Source organism: Cordyceps fumosorosea (genome assembly GCF_001636725.1).
Source record: "Cordyceps fumosorosea ARSEF 2679 chromosome Unknown scaffold_9, whole genome shotgun sequence".
Taxonomy (NCBI): Eukaryota; Fungi; Ascomycota; class Sordariomycetes; order Hypocreales; family Cordycipitaceae; genus Cordyceps; species Cordyceps fumosorosea.
This window is the reverse complement of record NW_017387309.1, coordinates 448,265-467,452: the sequence shown is the minus strand read 5'-3', so window position 1 is coordinate 467,452 and position 19,188 is coordinate 448,265. Positions and strand designations below refer to the sequence as shown.

The following is a 19,188-nucleotide window of genomic DNA, read 5'->3' as shown; positions in this document are numbered from 1 at the left end:
GTAAGTGCCATCTATCCAACAACGCCAGCCCTCTAGTTCAAGTCTCCTGTTCTTTTTGTGCTTTTCAAACTCCTCGCATTTTTGTGCCCCGATAAATATCCAGAAAAAGGTAGTTCAATATATACTAAAACAAAGCAAGAAATGAAATGCCCGTGCAAAGTTCAGCCGGGGGCAAATGAATACAAATCACTCGCTTATCGCTACGGTGATGCTTACGTTGCAGCGCTCCCGTCTTACGAGGAAGACTGCTTGAGCATGTGAGTCGGCGCGTTGTAGCTCGTGTAGTCGACGTGCACAAAGGCGCGGTCGACGATGGGCACCGACTCGAGGAAGTAGGTGAGGACCTCGCTCAGGTCGTGGGAGTCCTTGAGCGGGGTGATGGCGGAGAGGACAATGTCGACCTCGACGAAGAGCTTGTCGCCGGCGTGGTAGGCGCGCAGGTTCTGGATCTTGCGGATGGCGGTGGCGAAGCGCATCGTCAGGTAGAGTAGCAGGTTGCGCTCGTCCGGCTCGGCGCCGAAGCCCGTCAGGTTGCGGACGTGATGGGCTGACGTGTGGCTCCAGGTGAAGACGACAACGAGGGAGAGTAACAGGCCACCGGTGGCGTCGAGCCACCAGACCTTGCCGTAGAAACCGACTGAAGTCAGGGCGTCAGCGAGCTGGGGGGATTTTTGGGAGGAACTTATCAATTCGGTGTGGTGTAGCTACTTACTGATGGGGAATAAGATAGAGCCAATGTTGAAAATGACATCCGTCTTGGCGTCTTCAGCACTGCATCAAGTGTTAATATCGCGTTCCAATCAACGCAGGGCCGGCTGAGCCCGTGTGAGGCGACTTACAGGGCTCGGACGCTAGAGTTTCTGACCATTCGACACCAGACCCAGCATGCGCCTTTGATCACGACGGTAGAGGCCATGATGGTAATAGCTGGCACGCCCAGTTCAATTAGTTCGTGCTCATTGCCCATGAGACGCTGTATACACGTGAGAGCGACTTGGCAGAACGAAGTGACCATGATGACGGAAAAGACAAGAACGCCCAGAGGCTCGAGGCTATGGTGAAGCAGGGGTTGTTAGCGCTGGAAGGGTATCAAGTGCGCGAGAGGCATGGTCACGTAGGGTAGGGTAACAGGGAAGGTCCAGCAACATACCGAGTGCGTCCGACAGGATACCGGTGATGGTCACTTGCACTCGAGGCAATGAGGCGGGTAGTGGTCCAGACAATGGCAGTACTCAAGAAGTCCAAGACGGCATCGACCAGAGAGGCCAGGACGGACATGGAGGGAACCGAGATGATGACAATGATTTTACCGACGAGAAGCACAACGTTGGCAATAAGGTTGACGTAGATGGCGAGGGTGACGATGGGGTCATCGCTGTCAACCTCTCCATCTTCGAGCCAGGGGAGAAGAGGCCGGGGGCCGTTCTCAAGATCTTTTGAGTTCGGCTTTAGCAAAGGCCGTCTCTCGTCCGACAAGGCGTGGAAGATCTCTCCGTCCTCCTCCTCCGCCGCCTGGTTCTGTGGCAGCATGGTCAGGTTCTCAGAGGAGCGGAAAATGTCCTTGGGCGTGCGCTTGGCAGGCAGTGGCGGGGTCTTGTTAACATTCTCGGGGGGCACTGCAGGAGGCAGGGTGTTTGTCGAGCCGTACGACGCGCCGCCGTTGAAGCGCTCGGTGACAGAACCGGAGAGGGACGACGAGTCGGGCTCTTCGGAGATGGTGTTGGGGATGTCGACGCCACGAAAGGCCGAGGCCTCCAGCTCAGCGTTGTACTCGTTGAGAAGCTCGTGGGGGATGGTGGAATCGAGCAGGCAGTCAATGTACATGTACTGCTGGATGAGGTCATTCGTGCGCTCGTAGTATTCGCGCCTTGGCAAAGACGGTTTAGTAAGACAAGGGTCAACTTGGGGGAGGGAGAGGGGGCGGGAGGCAATATAGATCGCAAGGCAATCGGCCAGAAGCATGAGACAGGTACAGAGTGCATTTGCGTGACGCGTGGTAGAGCTGCATGTCTTGGATAGGTAGGTAGGTAACTTACAGTTTTCTCGACATGCCCTGCAGCTCCTCCTCGGACTTCCAGTACGAGTCCCAACGATATCTCGGGTTGCTCTTGCCAATGAGGTTCATGCTGCGGTTCTGTGGTCCGTGAAGAATCTGGCTCAGACGATTCTCGTCGTGGAGGAGGCGCTCGAGCTCGTCATCCTCGGGCGGGTGGCCGCGGGAGCGTCCGCGGACGGGCTCGTCGTCGTCGGAGGCATAGTGGTTGCGCCAGGTCGCGTGCAAGCTCTGCTGGGAGCGGGAGCGCATCATTGAGGTGAGCATGCCGGTGCGCGTTGGCACGGCCGAGTGGTAGAGGCCGTCCTCTTGTTGGACCAGCGAGGGCCGGCGGCCATGCTGCGGCGGACGCGGGCTGGGGGAGCTCATGAGGAGTGAATAAGCGCCCTCAAGGGAGACCACTCGAGCAAGCAGGCGCAAGCAGAAGCAGAGTAGGGCTGAGGGAATGACGGGGAGAGGCGGTGCTAGAGAAGAGACGCGCGAAGCAGTGGTCCTCGATGTGGCGATGGGAGCTAGGGAGAAGCGATATTGGAGAGATCCGCGGGTGATGGAGAGAGCAAAGCAACCAAGACCAAGAAGCTATTGGTCAGACAAGACAGGAAGCGCGGAGGCGTGTTGATGTCGTGCCGTACGCAAAAACGTCTTTGGTGATGAGCCCGATAGAATTGAAAATGAATTGACAATGGGGGAGGGATGCCGAGCGATTATTTGTGCTTGGCTCGTTGGTACGAGCAGGTCAATCAGTGGTGGTGGTAAAATATTCTGACTGGCTGACTGGGATGGTTGCGTTCAGCCGGCTGCCTCGCCCCCGCAGGACCGGTCTTGGCTTGTTGACGCTTGGACACTCCCTACGGCGGTTTTCTTTTTAATCTATTCGGATATCTATAATGTAAAAAAAGACATGGACTCGAAAACCGATATGCAGTATTTTTTTTTTAAAAGGGTTTTCTACGGTAAATCTTGCCAACAAGATTAGCAGAAGACATCCAGCCTTGCGTACTGGCACTCTCTCTATACGAGTGCCGAGCGAGGTACCTACAGAGGACTCTGTAGCACCTTGATCATTCCTCTGCCAGCCAGTCAACCTCTGTTCAATCCTGCTTCTATTCACATCGTCAGCAACTTGCCAACTCACTTATGCATGCATCTTTATGCAGAGCCCAACCCCCGCACTACCCATCCATCATCGCCTTGGCCCTCGTTCCTTCCTCCTTGGCTTTTCTCTTCTTTTGTCAGTCCTGCAACAGATGGTAAGAAATCTCCTCTCTACCATCGCCATCATCCCACCCACCGAGTCAGCTGCATCCTCGCAAAAACGCCATCTTGGTCATCGACGGAACTAACAAGGGTCAACTCCGTCAACAAGGGTCCAGCGCTATCCCTTTCGCCGGCCTTGATGGGCGCCGCTGCTTGGCTCATCTGCCAGCCTTCAACCCGCCCAGATTGCATCAGCAAAAGCCACCGCGATGCCGCTTCCAGTCTAGCAGCCTTTAAAGCTCGGCCCCGGCAGGTGAAAGGACGTGTGCTATTCCTTTGCATGCAGGCTACTGCGAGTCTGAGTCTTGATCGTTGTCGTGTCATGTCGTGCAGATAGGGTCCAGCCTCTCCTCCCTCTCCCTCTGCTCATTGTGGGCTCGGCTCGCCAAATTGCCGTGCGGTGCGCGGAATGGCGCAAAATGCGAACGAGGGAGGCCACCGACGCATGAGGCCAGGAGGTTTTCACCGACACAACAACCCATGGCAAACAAATGACGACAGAAGAAAAAGTGGCTGCGTCCTCAACGCCATCGCCATCATCACTAAGAACCGGATCCCCGCGGCGGGTCTCGCTCCTGTTCGCATACCCCCAAGTCTGTATCAGCCGCTCGCAACAGTCACACAATCGCACCTTACGGAGTATAACCTTAAATCTTTTTGGTTCCCCTCGAGTATCAGCACGGTGCTATTCTACGGCGGTGAACGCCGGGCTGCCACGCCGGGCTGTTTCACCTGGAGACCCGGGCTGGGACTTTTGGAACCGTGATCAGCACGCTGCTGAAGAAAAAAAAGCCCGAAAAGCTGTCCGCCACTTGTCAAGCAGGAAACAGGATAACACGATGCATTAACCAGTTTATTACCGGGGTCGCCATACCGGAAAAGGGCCCCCTTGGTTACCGACTTGACTGGTCCACGCGTTGGCTGCCTCTCGTACTCCGTACAACGACGAGCACTGGGGCGACCCAGATGCATGTATAAAGAAACCGCCCCACGCTGACCGCATCTCCCCAAACTCACAAGGATAAAATACCCTTCCGTTGAGGACCGCAGCCTCGGCCAGCAAGACGGCTGGCTGCACTGCATATCATCGACAAGGCAGTTGCCCGTCCAACCTGTTGCCCCGTGTCTTTGGTCTGTCAATTCCCTCCAAGTGCAACAGCTGGCAGTCGCAAGCATGCACGCACCTCAAAGCTCGCCTGTGATATTGGGGCTCTGCATGGCCGCTGCGATTAATTTGATTCAGGACGGAATTGGGGCTAGGGTCCTGGCCCGCCAACAATGTCTCGTCGATGTGTGTCTGGGATTATTTCCGCCTCACCTGTTGCGGGCAACTGTTTGTCACCGGGCACTGCCCACAGACCGGAGCAAGCTCGTCAACTATCTCATCACACTGAACTGCGCAACTCCCGCACGGAGACGTTGAAGGGTTACACAATATTTTAGTGGCTTTTCCCTCGTCTCTTGGCGCGCAATACGCCGCGCCGCAACAAAGCGGCCAAACGAGAGCAGTGTCGATGTTTTTTCTTGCAGATATTTGGTTGCGGAGAAGGTGCATTCTTACCATATCCCCATAATTGCATACACCTCCACACCTCCGCAATGCTAATCGTACTGTCGCTTCGTCTTGATCGGGGTAGGATGTGATCGGGATGGAGATGCTTCGAGATGGGCATCATCATCGGCTCGGTTCGGATCGTTGACTGGAATGCGTCGCCGTCGCCCCGTCGATGCAATCCCCCAATTGCGGCGCACACATCATTTTCTTTGTACGGATTGCGTAGTTTCATAACACACTTGAAAGATGCGGTATCCGAGTCACAGTTGTGACGACAGTTGCATTCCGAAGGGACGCGTCCACACACACGGCGACGAGTGTGTTTTACTTGCCTCGTGGCAACTACCTCATTCACAGGGCAGTAAGTGACTGGTCCTGGCTTGTCTACTTTTGCGGAATGGTGTTCCCGTCGCGCTGCCAACTGCCCGGGTCCTCGATGCGGCGCTCGCTGTATTTGCCCAGAGCCACGAAACAACAGAAATAATAAGGCCGCTAGCCAGCCGTTTTGCATTGTTTCTACAAGTAATCGTACAGCGGCCCGCCCGCTTTTCACAATGGACAAGGCGAGCGCGAAGTGGATGGGAAAAGCAAGCTCTCAGCCACTTCATATTAGATGCAGGAAAGGACCCTGTGGCTGCCTTGCTTAAAATTGAATATTGGCATCCCCCCTGTCATGTGGAATCGCCCGCTCGCCCGGTGATGGATATTGGGCAATGGCAATGCGGCTTGCCCGCCAAAGCTGCAGTGCAAAGCTATGCAAACGCCACCTATCCCAGCACCGTGGACCAAGGGCCAATGGTGTCCAGCTCATTCATTCAGCGATGCGAAAAAAAGGTTGTCTTTTCCTGCTTTCTTTTTGCCCGCGCGTTTTGTCACCCCTGTTCCTTTTCCCCTGGATGACATCGAACGCACTGCTGTGGGTAGAAGAACGGCCCAACGAACAACTCAGCTTGGCCAGCACGTGTGCTTTTAAGGTGGGGGAGGATACGAAAGCGCGTGGCAGTACAAGTACGCGATGCAATGGTGTTGTGTTAGAAAAAGGCGTCGGCGTGGAGGAGATTCAATTTCTCGATACGATGACAACTTTGTAGAAATTTCCCGCTCGAGAAAATCGTCAAGCAAAGGCAGTAGGACGAGGTTGGGTATAGGCATGTGAAAGTCGGTTCGCAAAGGAAAACTCAACGAGACGGGAATAACGAGTTGCCGGTTTCGGTAGACTATTGACATCCCTCTACGCCACAGACAATGGGGCTAAATTGGCTTGGCTTTCTCTTCCTTCGGAGCTGGAATGCTCGGTCACTGCGGCATTGATCGTCGTGAGCATCGTCCGATCATCTGGAGACGACTGGAGGCGCCCACACGCCCCCAAATGTCGACAAAGCAAAAAAGGACACAAAGGCTGCAAAGAGGGGAGAAGGCTTGGTTTGAGTTTTGGCTCGACTGTCTGGTATGAGGCTGGCCTGGTGATTGGTGCGGGTTGTCGTCGCGACAAGATCTCGCCCTGGTCGACAAGCTAGTGTCAGGGCCCCAGCGACTGATGGAGTGAGAGAAAGACCTTGTGCTCAACAGAGCCTTGCCCGAACGATCGATGTAGAGAAAAAAAAACGAACGAGAGGAAATCGTGCGATACCACGAGCTCAGCAGGCGCACGCATCGTTCAGGCTGCAAAAGCCTAGTCAGCTAGGTCGATGGCAATTTCGCGCGGTCCCCACACCGCACAAGGCCAGTCCGCTGGCTCCGAGAGCCAACGGGTGTCTGCACGGGCACCGAGAAATTGGATGAATGGTGAGTTATTACAAGTATTTGCGAACGGCAAGGTTGGACGTTGTAACGGTGGGATATTAGGGTTGGGCAAGTACTTTGTCTCGCGTGGTGGTAGCGAGAGACAGACAGACACCTTCGCTTCTGTAAAGTTGGGGAGGTGGTACGCAGCAGACGACACATTGGTAGAGACGAGCTGGGGACACAAGCTTTTCCATAGGGCCATTGGCCGCGTTGCCAGTTCAATTGACCAGCAGGCAGCAAGGCGATGCACACAGAATGGTTGGACGAGGGTGGTGGAAGAAAGAGATTTCTAGTTAGGTTCGGCTACGCGATCCCGCGGCCAGCCCCGGTTCACGGACTGGTTGGTGGTGGTGATCTTTTAGCCTGGCGCGCGCGCGCAAAAAAAAAAAAAAATTGGATAAGAAGGGGGCCAGCCGATCTGGGAATGGAACGCTGGCTGGTCAATGATTGTGATGAGCCAGAGCCACCCGAGCTATCCGGGCGGTATCCCACGCCTGCCAGGGGCAGCAGAGAGAGGTGAAGAAGCAAAAGAAGCGGCGGTTCTTTTGGATTTCTTTCCTTGGATTTGCAATGTGATAACCAACTGGAGGGCGATAGTGAGACATGCATGGAAATGGCACCCATGATGCAGAACATGTCTGTCTCTGCTTGGGCGCATGGCATGTTTTGTATCAAGGCGATTCCGACACCCCCCCCGCCAAGGCAAGAGAATCAAGGTCATGCGCAAATGCCGTATGTAAGTAAGTATTGTCCGTATTATACCGTGACTTGTCACCTCGCGTGTTGTGTTATACTCGACTGACCCTGGCAGTGGCATTTCTCATTTTAATTATCATCAGTCGTCAGATGTGGCTATTTGTAGCTGGTCTACTTTTTTTTTCAGCAGCCCCAACAAAGCTCGTTTTTAGGCCGAGGGAGAGCTTCTGAGTAAGGCAATAATAAACTCTAGATACGGGAAAGGAGGGGGGGAGGGATTTGGGGAGCTGAACGGCCCGCTGTTGGCGGCGGGGGCGGCTTGGGTCGCGGAATGGTCTGGACAGATGGATGATGGATGGATGCGAGCAAAGGTGGAGGAGAAAGCTTGATGTAGAGGCTGCCAGGAGCTCGTTTGCATCGCTGGAGAAGCTTGAGGAGGCCGGAAGAGTGCGGCAAGGTGTTCCATCGTCTAGGTAGATCCAAAGCAGCGTGCAGGTACGTGCAGTTCATGTATAGTAAACAGTCAACGTTGGTACACAAGTCGCAGCGCTAATAACAGCGGGCTCATGCGTTGACCAAGTTGGTACCTGACTACACCTGACCCGACCTAGTAGAAAAAAGAAGAGACGCAGACGCAAACTTACCAGACGGACGGGTAGCCAGCGAGTCAGCGGTGCATTGGCGCCGCGGCCCCCAAAAGAAGACTTCTGCTTTGCTCGTCTGGAATACAAGCAAAGGGATTTATTATCTCGAAAGACGAACTGTGTTTTGGGCAGCAACTGGTCCTCCTCGGCGCTTACTAATGAACCCTTGACAGATGGGCGGGTTTGGTGTATCCGTGGTTGGCGCGGAATACGGGCATGACATCACGGGCTCGTGTCGAGGCGCAAGGACATGACACGGTATGGGATGTTTACTGGCAGCACCTTGTCTGCGACATGGCACAGCATCTTGCGTTATGCGGAATCGATCCCTTCTATTTTGGGATGATGGGATGGGATGTGGCTGACACGGTGTGCCCGCTGGTTACCCAGTTACTGTATTAATACCAGAGGAGGTACGAATTACAGAGTACCGGTCCTTATTTTCGCGTCGTCAGTGTCAGCCTGGTTTGCGTCTGGGGTCTTTTGCCATATTCTTCGCTAGCCAACTAACCATTATTTTTCCCCTCCCAAATAATCTTCCGTGGTATTTTCTTTGCATCGGTTCGGTGACAAAGTAATAATACACCCAGTTAGTCTTTTGCCCTTCCTTCGCTTGCTTGCGCCCCGTCCGCCCGGCGGGTCCGCTCTCCGCTGGCTGGTGGAGCCACCTCGTCCACGCAACGCAACAACACCGTCGAGGCCCCCGTCTTCTCGTTTTCCCACTGGGCGCCGAGCGACCTGGGCCGGGACTGTTGTTTGAGGCTGCGGTTGATGCAGATACGTGTGTGTTATAACATACATAGCTAGTTACCGGTGACCGCGGCAGGTCAATGGTTGTTACCTACGGCGGCAAAAAGCGACGCAGTTGCCAGCTCATCTATCGCCGGGGAAGGAGGCCAAACCATGCGAGCTCCCACGCATGGAGTACATGCAGATACATGTATATGTATGAAGACACGGAGGAGTTGCTAGACGAAAGGGCAACGTACAGAGAGACGCCAGCCATGTCCTGCCAATTAACCAGACAAACTGTCTACAGGTACTTGCAAGGCGAGTACCTTGCCAGAGCGTCCCCATCCTTTGCAGGGGGTTGTGTCTGCTGGCGGCCGGATACCCACAAAGACCCAAGGTTAGTAGGGGTGCTATTTCAGGCCACTGGGTCCCCAGCAAGCCAACTGGAACCGCCTGGCCTTGTCCGGGCTGGCTCGCCTGAAGGTGCCTGGCGTGCCTGCTTCGCCTGCTTGGCTGAACCTGTTGCACCACTGTGCTCCGTACTAACCTACCCTACCACCCGCCATACCGGTGATACCAGTTCGTTCTTGAATTGACTCTGGTGCTAACCAACTCCGTAAGAGACTAGTCCAATACCTAAATTTTGCCTGGCAGGTACCTGGGCTGAAAGGTACCAACCTAATATTAGCCCGGGTTGCTTGGCCCCCTTTTCACCACCACTAAGCTGCTGTCCCCCCAATATCCCTGCTTGGATTGGTATAGGTAGCGTGGCAATCTACATGACCTCAAGGTACCAGTCTGACCTGACCTTACCAAGCAAGCAGAGTAAAGCAAAGCAAAGTAAAGCAAAGCAAAGCAAAGCAAAGCAAGCGACCAAGTTTTCCATGCAGTTCACGGCTGCTCCGTCCGCGTGTTGCCTTGTCTTGTCTTGCCCGTCGTGCCTTTGCTACCTGGTAGCTAGCTAGGTAGCCAGCCTCTCTGGCCTTGTCTGCTTCCGCTCTACCTCCCCTTGCCGCTACCCTAACCGCTCCGTTCGCAGTCCCCTTCACTTTTTTCTTCCTCTCTTCTCTTCTTCCCTCCTCATCCCACACTCGTTGCGGCGCGCATCCTCTTCACCCCCAGAGAGGCACTTCTCCTTTTTCCCTTGTCGCTTTCCTTAATTCACGTTTCGCCTCCAGTATACCAGGGAGGGCCTTGTCCACTCCGCTAATATCTCCGCTTCTCTTCTCGACGCCACGGTCCCTGGACTTTGAACGGCTTTTTCTCGTCCACCTACCCACTGCGCTGCCCGATCTGCACCCTCTTTTTTTTTCTACCTCTTCTTCTCTCCTCTGCCCTTGGGCTCTCCGCATCCCTTCTGCTTCCTCTCGCTGCCTCGTCGCTCGAATTTGCACTCGAAACGGCAACAAAAAAAAGGAATCCGGTTCGGCCAGACCCTTAACCGAGCACGCAACAAGTCCCCGACACGCCCCTCGCTTTCCTGAGCTTCTTGCTGCCAACAACACTTCCGGTACACGATTAAGTGCGACCGCAACACACATCTACGCAATATTGTTTGGCTTTTTGGCTACTTGCTTCGTGAAAATTATCCCAACGAAGCCTATTGCTATATTTAAAGTCTCAGATTCTTCTTTGGCTAGTCGATGTAAGTTTCACTCCTTCTCCCCACCAGCATACCTCTCTGTCATATTCGTAACGCCACTGCTGCCACTTGTCTCGGACGAACTGCTTTCGAACAATTCACCACCAGTCGTCCCACCGACGTGGCTGGTTGTTTACCCGGGCCTGCCCTAGGGCGAGAAAGAACCCGCCATCTCGTTGACTGACACTCTTTTCTTCACTCTAGAATCATTTGCCATCTTCGACATCGCGACATTCTTCTGCGAGCATCACCTTTTTTTTTTCTTGCCCCTTCAGCGCCTCCCTAAAACGGCCCCGACGCTTCGACGTTGGCTGCGCCATAGCCTCTACGCCGCGTTGTGGGACCTCGTATCGCCCCGTGTGCCTACGACGACGACAGGTTCAAAAGGAGAGCAAAAAAACAAATCGCCGACTTCCCAAGGTCACGATAGCTCTCGATTGCTCGACTCTTTGCACCAAATTTTTATGTGCAAATAGTCGTTCCATCTTCGTCACGAGTCCTGATGCCTCGATTCTCCGGCGCCTTCAGTCGGCGCAAGTCCGTCGCTGACAACCTCGAAAATGTCGACCTAAACGCACCGGCCCAGCCTTCATTCAAGGTTTTAGAACGCAACACGCACACGGTGACTCGGTCTTTCGATGGCGGTGCCAAGATGGTTGCGCCTAAACCTCCCCCACATACCTTCCTCAAGCCCGTCCACGACCCTCTTGAGGACAACATGTTTGCTGACTTCAAAACCAGCCGGTAAGTGACTTGGGCTAGCTAACGATATCCTGTCGTCTTTTCTTGATGCTAACCACACTTTCTCAGGGGCAGCGGCCTTTCCAACACCACACAGGCCACCTCGACCGATAACTCGTCCCGCCACAGCAATGCATCGACGGCACCCTCATCTGCTGACATGCACGGCACCGCCTCGCCTATTGAGTCGCGCCAGGCGAGTAAGGCCCCTACGCCACCGGAACATGGTTCACCTGCTCGTGGAACCTCCACAAAATCTATCAGCACTTCCTTGTTCAAAGCTCCTCGAACTTGGTCGTTTGGGGGGCAGAAGAAGCATTCCATTCCGCCTCCTCGAGACGAACCCCCCGTTCCCGACCTGCCCCCCGTATTGACCATACAAACTGGTTCCGCAAGCGTGTCAACCGAAACTGCCCGATCGCCTGCCACTCCTGGCTCTGTTGAGGAGGAGAAAAAGGCCCTGGATCTTGGTGGTGACTTTGGTGCCATGTTCTCTAACCGTGGTCTGGACACCGTCCGCGAAACTCCCTCCAACCCCCGATCTCTCACGGGAGCCCGGAATAACACCATACCTACTCCGGTGTCAGAGCCTTCGGTTCGCTCAGACACTACGCCAACGCCCACATATCCCATCGAGTACAAGAAATCCACCCCTTCTCCTGTCCATGACGAGGATGCGAAGCTCCTTCGTGACTCATTTACTGCCATGAAGTTCCTCGACAGCCCCCACGCTGGCAACGGAATGTCAGCTACCGAAACATTTTACACGCGACAACCTCGACAGGACCCCATTGCTCGCAAGCCAGTCACCATTGCTGAGAGCTTCTCCAAGGACAAGGAGGACAACCTGTTCGAGGGTCGCACATATTCTTTCGCGAAAAACAATCACAGATATATCAGTCAGCGAACTGCGCACCCTCCGCGTAACAAGGTTATGACCCCAGCCGAGTTCGAGCAGTACAAACAAGATAAGGAGAAGCAAGGCATGACAGCAAAGACGACCGGTCCCGTTCCCAGCGTTGGTCGTTCAGCCCCAGCTTCGGCTCCCAAGCAGGACGAGGACGACGAGGACGAAATCAACTACGATGACGATGAAGACGAGGCTGAGAAGTCCAAACAGCAAGTGAAGCAGCGCCGTAAGCAGGAGGCTCACATGGCTGTTTACCGCCAGCAGATGATGAAGGTTACTGGAGAACACGCCGCCCCTACCATCGTCCCGGCCCGTCCCAACCTGCCGGCGACCATGAGCGCGCCGCAGCTTTCGACGATGACGATGAAGAACCCAACGAACCCCGCGGTTTCCGGCGTATCCGACGAGGATGAGGATGACGAAGTGCCTCTTGCCATTCTTCAAGCACACGGGTTTCCTGCTAAGAACAGGCCCCCGACTATGTTGAATGTATCCGGCTCCAACCCGAACCTCCGAAACCCCTACCAGTCACCCATCTCTCGCCCTCAGTCTGTCATGGGCGACGCTTCGACGGGCCCAGCCAACCGACGAAACTCGATGCTTCCCGCCTTTGCCCGCAACCTCCCGCAGGACCCCTTTGTTGGGGCTTCTATCCACAGGCCTCCCGTCCGAGAGTCGCTTTCTTTTCACGAAGCTTCCCGCAATAGCAGTGGCTTGCTGCACCCTGGTGGTCTGATTGGCGTTATTGCCAACGAAGAGCGCTCCAGAGCGCTGCGCCGTGGTAGCCCAAACATTGATGCCAGCAGACCGTTACCTCCGAATATGTTCCCCCAAGCTGGACCTGGTGGTTTTGACCCTGCTGCTGGTATTCCTCACCAGATGATGTATGGCCAGGGTGGCATGAGCGGCATGGGGGCCGGTCAAATGATGCCAGGAGCAAGCCCCGGAGAGCAGGCACAAAAACAAATGACCCAGCAGATGCAGCAGTTCATGCAGATGCAGATGCAGTTCATGCAGATCATGGCGATGAACCAAAACCAGCAAAACTCGCCAGGCATGCAGCAAATGCCTCAAATGCAACCAATGCAACAGATGCCACAGATGTCACAGATGCCACAGATGTCACAGATGCCACAGATGCCACAGATGCCACAGATGCCCAACAACCCTTACCAGATGCAACAGCAGCAGGGTCCCTTCGGTGCAACACAGTCCATGGGCAATCTGTCGTCTCGCCAGTCGGTCATGGGCATGGAGCCACCCATGATGGATCGCTTCGAACCCAACATGCGTACTATGAGCATGGTCCAGCCCCCATCACAGTTCATGGGTCACCACTCTGGCTATGCAGGTTCCACTCACGGCTCTCTCTCTGGCGGCATGGGCTATGCTCCGTCCATCGCCCCCTCTGAACGCAGCAATGTCGGACTACCTGGCCGCTACAGGCCTGTCTCTCAAATGATCGCGCCTTCCTCCAAGCCCAACCACATCACCACTTCGGCTACCATGTCTGGCGGCCTATCAGCGGGCTTGGCCATCCCTGACCAGAGAAGCCATTCGTCCCTCAATGTGTCTCGGAAGACCTCTGATGGATCCGACGACGAGGATGAGGAGTCTGGCTGGGCAGCTATGAAAGCGAAGCGTGACAAGAAGCGAAGTCTGTGGCATAGAAAGAAGCCTATTAGTGGTGATCTCACCAACGAGCAGCTTGCCGGTATCTAAGCCACTGCCATCCGTCACATTCCGCCTACCCACTGGCACACTCACTGAATGCGCCTGCTTTTTTGCATATAAAAGACGAAAAGTCAACAACGCGCTTGGAAACCCCACAGAACCAAGAGTCGTTGAGCCTATTTTTCTGTCATGTTCATGTTTCTTTTTGGGATACCTTTTATTTCCATGTAAACCACGCCTTCTTCTTGGTTTATAATGCCGTTGTTCAGCCATTTACAGGATCGTTGGGAGAATGGATTAATTTTTATTATTTATTGGGAAGCGACTTACTTTTTTCATATTCCTTTAGACATTGAGCTAGCGGTTCTGGCTTGAATGTTTGCAAATCGCATCTCATGTTGCATGATAGACTTGTGGCAGATATTTAACAAGGTGGTAATAGGATTAATTCGAATCTCATCCCACTACTACGTGGATTCCTTGATAAATGCCTGTCCGTACGTGCCATTGATACAATGTCTCTCCATGATAGATCTGCCATCAACTGTGCCGTATTCCCCCGTCATTTCTTTTTTCTAAATTTTGTATAACATTTATTTCTTCGTCGGTATCGATCCTATTTAGCCCTCAATCTTGCCGCTAGCCCACTCGTTGCGCTTGACGCCCATCTCAACCGCCGCGAGGCCCCAATCCTCGCCGTGGTTGTGGCCCTTGCCGTCGACGCCGGCGCGGGACAGCGCCTGCTCGTCCGTGAGCACCGTCAGCACGCCAAAGATGACCGGAACGCCCGTGTCCAGCTGCACGCGCATGAGCCCCTGCGAGACGGCGTCGGCGATGTACTCGAAGTGCATGGTCTCGCCCTTGATGAGCACGCCGACGGCGATGATGGCGTCAAACGCCGCCGGGGGCGGGGTGGTCGCGGACAGGTCGGCGGTCGAGGAGGCGAGCAGGTCGCCGGCGGAGGAGCCGCCCGCGGCGGAGGAGGACTGAACCTGGGAGGCAGCGTAGAGGCTAGATTTTGGGGGGTTAGTTGGAGAGAGCGCGGGCTTTGCCGGAAGGGAGAGGGGAGAGGAGACGGACCGCTGAGCGGCGATGGGAAGCTCCCAGGAGCCAGGGCAGGACTGCACGACGATGTTGCTCTCCTTGACGCCGCAGGCGAGGAGCTTGGCCTTGGCGCCGGCGACGAGAGGCTCGATGACGGTGGCGTTCCAGCGAGCGTGGACGATGCCGATGCGCAGGCCGGCGCCGGCGTGCTGCTGGGGGGTAGGGCCCTTGAGGGACGACATGGTGAGAGGGTTGCTGGAGAAAAGGTCGGCTGGGTGTGTTTCTCTTGTCGGAGGGATGGCACGCGAAGCTGCAAGGCGAATTGGTAGAGGTGCAAGGGAAGGGGAAAAGAAGAGCGTTGCTGGTAGTGGGTTGCGTTTTGCCGAGCTTTGGTTCTGAAGGGCCTCGTGATGGAGGGGTCCGTCCCCGCCGAGGGGCGGGAAGCTAGACAGACAAGCTCCGGTCGTCTAACTCTAACCTGACTGTGTGTAAGCTGCTGGTCAACATTGGTAAGCTAAAGTTGAAATTTTGCAATTACATGGAAAAGAAGGGCTGTTCTCTACATCTAATATGTGAAATTTAGATTTGATGGAATCATTGGAGTTTGAGCAGGGATTTGATTTCATCTCGGCTTCGGATCGGTCCGGCAACTTTGCCAGCTGGCAACCAGATGCGTTGCCAGCTGGCAGGGTTCGAGACCGGGAAGCGCAGGCAACCCGTTTCGGACAGTGCCATGAAGGAAAACGTCAGGACAAACACCCTACCTACAACATGTATTTTCTTTGGAACTTGTATCGATTTGTCTGAAATCTCAAAGAAGAAGAAAAAATAGGCGATGCCGATTGTGCCGCTCAGCTCAGCGACCGCCCGGCTCATAGGCTCGGCCGCCAGCATTACCTCACCTTCCGCCGTGGTCAAGGAGCTGCTAGACAACGCCATCGACGCCGGCGCCGACGCGGTCGAGGTTGCCGTCTCCTCCGACACCCTGGAGCGGCTGCGCGTGCGGGACAACGGTCAGGGCATCGCGCCGAGCGACATTGACCACCTCGGCCAGCCCGCGCACACCAGCAAGCTGGCCGCGTTTGATGAGCTGGCCGCCGGCCGCGTACGCACGCTCGGGTTCCGCGGACAGGCACTCGCGAGCATCGTCGGCATTTCCGCCTCCGTGCACGTCGTGACCAGGACAGCTGGGGAGCCCGTGGCCTGCAGGGTCCGGTTGGGAGGAGGAGGAGGCGGACGGCAGGGAACGGTGTCGGCGCCAGTGGGCACGACGGTGGAGGTGGAGGGGCTGTTCGCGAACCTGCCACCGCGGAGGCGGATGCTGCTCAAGGAGGGCAGGAAGACGACGGCGAGGATCAGGGAGCTGCTGGTGGCGTACGCGCTGGCGAACCCGGCGCTGCGCGTGAACTTCAGGGTGCTGGGGAATGAGAGGCAAGCTTGCACGCTGGGGCAGACGAGAGGCCGGGACATGAAGCGGTCGGTCCTGGAGGTGTTTGGTGCGGCGGTCGCGGCCGCCGGCCAGACGCACCGATTCGCGAGCGCGGCGGCGGCGTCCTCGTGCACGCTGTTGGCGTTCCTGCCGAGCGTCGGGGGCGACCACAAGGTGCTGGCGGGCAAGGGCGCGTTCATCTCCGTCAACGGGCGGCCGCTGTGCTCCACGACGGGCATCGGGAAGGCGCTCGCGGGCGTGCTCAAGACCAATATGCAGCAGTTGCAGCTGCGGACGAGGACGACGGTGCAGAAGCCGCTCTTCCTGCTCGAGATTCTCTGTCCGTTTACGGACTACGATGCCAATGTCGCGACGTTGAAGGACGACGTGCTCTTTGCGGACGCGGATGCGCTGCTGCGGACGTTTGGGGAGATGTGCGAGCAGGTCTACGGCAAAACCAGTGCAGCGCAGGGAAGCTCCGGACAAGGCACGATGGGACGGGAGAATGTTGGCGGAGCGTCTACGGAGGAGTTGCCAATGTCGAGTAGCACGGAGGAGAAGCTGGTATCGACGCAGATGCGAACTGCGTACAGAGTCAACATGCACCGCACCAACAGCAACGCAACAGATGAAGGGGCCGGTTTTCAGACCGTCGAAGTCACGGTTCCAGAACGACGGCACGTTGAAATAGAGATGCAACCGAGCGGCAAGGCCAATTATTTCAAAGGCGGAATGTCAAAGCCGATGCGCGGGATTGAGCGATACTTTCAGCGGACTGCTGCGGCCGCGGTCGACGATTTCGAAATTGCGACTGACGACACGGCGACGCCAGAGCGACCGAGGGTAGAGGATAGGCACGAGGAGGAGGCTGACCCCCTCGTGAATAGGACGACGTTCCAGGAGCGGATGCCTCTGAGCGACGTGCCCGACGCAACCCTCAACATCCTAGCCGGCTTCCACGGCTCGATGCCATCAGACGGCTCCAACCACGGCGACGGCCCGCGACTCAGTGACCTGCACGGCACCAGCTGGAGCATCCAGAACCTCATCAACCAGCAGCGAGACCTTGGCGTTCCCCTTACCGCTACCAGGGGCGGCGGCGGCGGCAGCAGCAGCAGCAGCAGCAGCAGCAGCTTGGCCGGACCGCCAGGTTCGCAAATGCGAGGAGCTCCGCTGCTTGAGCGCGCGCGGGTGCCGCTCCTACGCACGCCACCCCCGTCGTCTGATCCGACGACGATCCGCGAGGAGCCTCGGAGGTCGTTCGTACCCGCTTCGCGCGTGGTAGCGCAGCCGTCGCCGGCAAGCTCGAGAAGCAGCCCGGAAGGCAGTGCCCGGGTCAAGGAGACTCAGGGCCGGCCCGCACAGTGGCCGGTGACGACGAGGCACGCTGCGGTCCTGCCCGGTACGATAAGCTCCGCGCCGTACCGCGCGGAGAGGGGCAGCAGCGCGATGGGCGCGCCGAGACCACAAGGTCGTCCGCTGCCACGCACGAGGCAGCAGGCCGCCACTGTGGAACGAGCCGTTCCGACGCGGCAGCTAGTATACGAACAGGTGGAAGAAGAGGCGGATGATGCCGAAGACGCCACTACTGCACGCCAAGGAGAAGGAACATGCCAGGCTTTGATGGGGCGTCGTGTTGGTCGAGCTGGCGGAGCACTACAGGAGTCGTTGGCGGCGGAGTCCGATACGAGTGTCGCGGAGAGCGCGGACACGCCGCCGCAAGCAAAGCGACGACGCGGTGCGAGTCAAGAGGCAGACAGGTCGGCGATCGTACGACACGCAGCAACACCGCCGCGGCGGATGCAGTGGTCAGTGAATCAGCAGTCGGACAACCCGCTGCCGCTGGAGAGCGTGCCAGCCGGGATGGGCACCTGGCGGTGCGTAGCGACGGCCGAGGCCAGCTTCTCGGATGTGCGCATGTGGATGGACCTGGAGAGGGAGATGGACGCGTACATTCGCAGCGGGACGCTGGCGTTGGGGCGGTTGGGGAGCTGCCTGACGGGGCAGGATGCGATGTGGTTGGAGGCGCGGGTGAAGCAGTTGTGTCAGGTGTGAAAGGTGCGTGGGAACTGTGAGGGCTTGCTATGATGGGATCTAACTGGCTGGGCTGTTACGATTTGGTAGCTAGATGTGATGAAACAAATGTATCTATTGGCTTCTATTCAACTGTTGTGGGAATGCATATGGGTGTGTTCTCAGACTTGTCGATGCCAGTGGTGGGTGAAGAGCGTGTATGTCAGGAACTACCGGGTAAGTCTTTCCGCTCGTACTGAAGGCTACATGAATGTGACATGGCATGAGAAACACGTCTTTCGTCGGAGAAGCGGCTTGTCGGCAAGCTATGGCTAGCATTGCCGTGTGTTTGCTGGAGGATGTCCCGAGAGCAAGCGCCACAGCACTGGGAACGGCAAGCAGCAAGGCCGTTCCCTGAGCCACTTTTCTTTATTGATAAACAAGAAACCAGAAAGCTTCCTCGGCAATCCCGGCGAGAAGGCTGTTAGCGGCGATGGCGTGCAGTAGCGGGTGTGTCCAATTCTCGTATTCTGGCGGTGGGCTGACTCTTCTGTATTTGCTTGGCCCCCCTCCCGTATAACCAAAGACTTGGTAGTGGAGATAAACATGGCTCGCGTGGCGCGCGTTGTGACGGATGGTGGCAAAGGGTTTGCTGTTGCTATCATGTTTATAATTCGTGCCCTGTCGGCGAGTGATCTCTGAACTGGGAGGGAGGGGAGGGGAAGCTGATGCTTGAACAGAGGCCAGGATGCACTTTGCACCGACTGCAAGGGCACAGCTTCGATAGAAACCAAACTTGAGCTTGATGATATTGATCAAGGTGAGGGAGATGAAGCTGTGGTTGATTCATCAGCAACTGTAAACTACACTCACTCCCTCAGCTTCTGGTCGCTCTCATCGCCAACTTGCGCAACTTTATCACCATGACAATCTTTTCATCTCAACCTCAGGCGGTATAATGTTGACGAGTACGACTCTACTGAAAGAATAGTACACTTGGTAACAGTATTTGC

At 56.0% G+C, this 19,188-nt stretch overlaps 4 protein-coding genes across 4 annotated transcripts; 2 read left to right on the top strand and 2 right to left on the bottom strand.

The window, feature by feature from the left end:
• Positions 1-233: 233 nt before the first annotated feature.
• ISF_04318 (cation diffusion facilitator 10) lies at positions 234-2,422 on the bottom strand (the record flags this gene model as incomplete). The annotated part of the gene is made up of 5 exons (XM_018847924.1): positions 234-637; positions 713-771; positions 840-1,052; positions 1,151-1,867; positions 2,037-2,422. The coding sequence occupies 5 exons, from the start codon at positions 2,420-2,422 to the stop codon at positions 234-236; spliced, it is 1,779 nt and encodes a 592-aa protein (XP_018704880.1).
• An 8,444-nt stretch (positions 2,423-10,866) lies between these two features.
• Positions 10,867-13,737, top strand: ISF_04317 (hypothetical protein; the record flags this gene model as incomplete). Its single annotated transcript, XM_018847923.1, has 2 exons — positions 10,867-11,108; positions 11,175-13,737. 2 exons carry the CDS (start codon positions 10,867-10,869, stop codon positions 13,735-13,737), a joined length of 2,805 nt encoding a protein of 934 aa, XP_018704879.1.
• Positions 13,738-14,309: 572 nt separating this feature from the next.
• On the bottom strand, positions 14,310-14,975 carry ISF_04316 (6,7-dimethyl-8-ribityllumazine synthase; the record flags this gene model as incomplete). Its single annotated transcript, XM_018847922.1, has 2 exons — positions 14,310-14,700; positions 14,770-14,975. The coding sequence occupies 2 exons, from the start codon at positions 14,973-14,975 to the stop codon at positions 14,310-14,312; spliced, it is 597 nt and encodes a 198-aa protein (XP_018704878.1).
• Positions 14,976-15,568: 593 nt separating this feature from the next.
• On the top strand, positions 15,569-18,217 carry ISF_04315 (DNA mismatch repair protein; the record flags this gene model as incomplete). The annotated part of the gene is made up of 1 exon (XM_018847921.1): positions 15,569-18,217. One exon carries the CDS (start codon positions 15,569-15,571, stop codon positions 18,215-18,217), a length of 2,649 nt encoding a protein of 882 aa, XP_018704877.1.
• Positions 18,218-19,188: the final 971 nt, after the last annotated feature.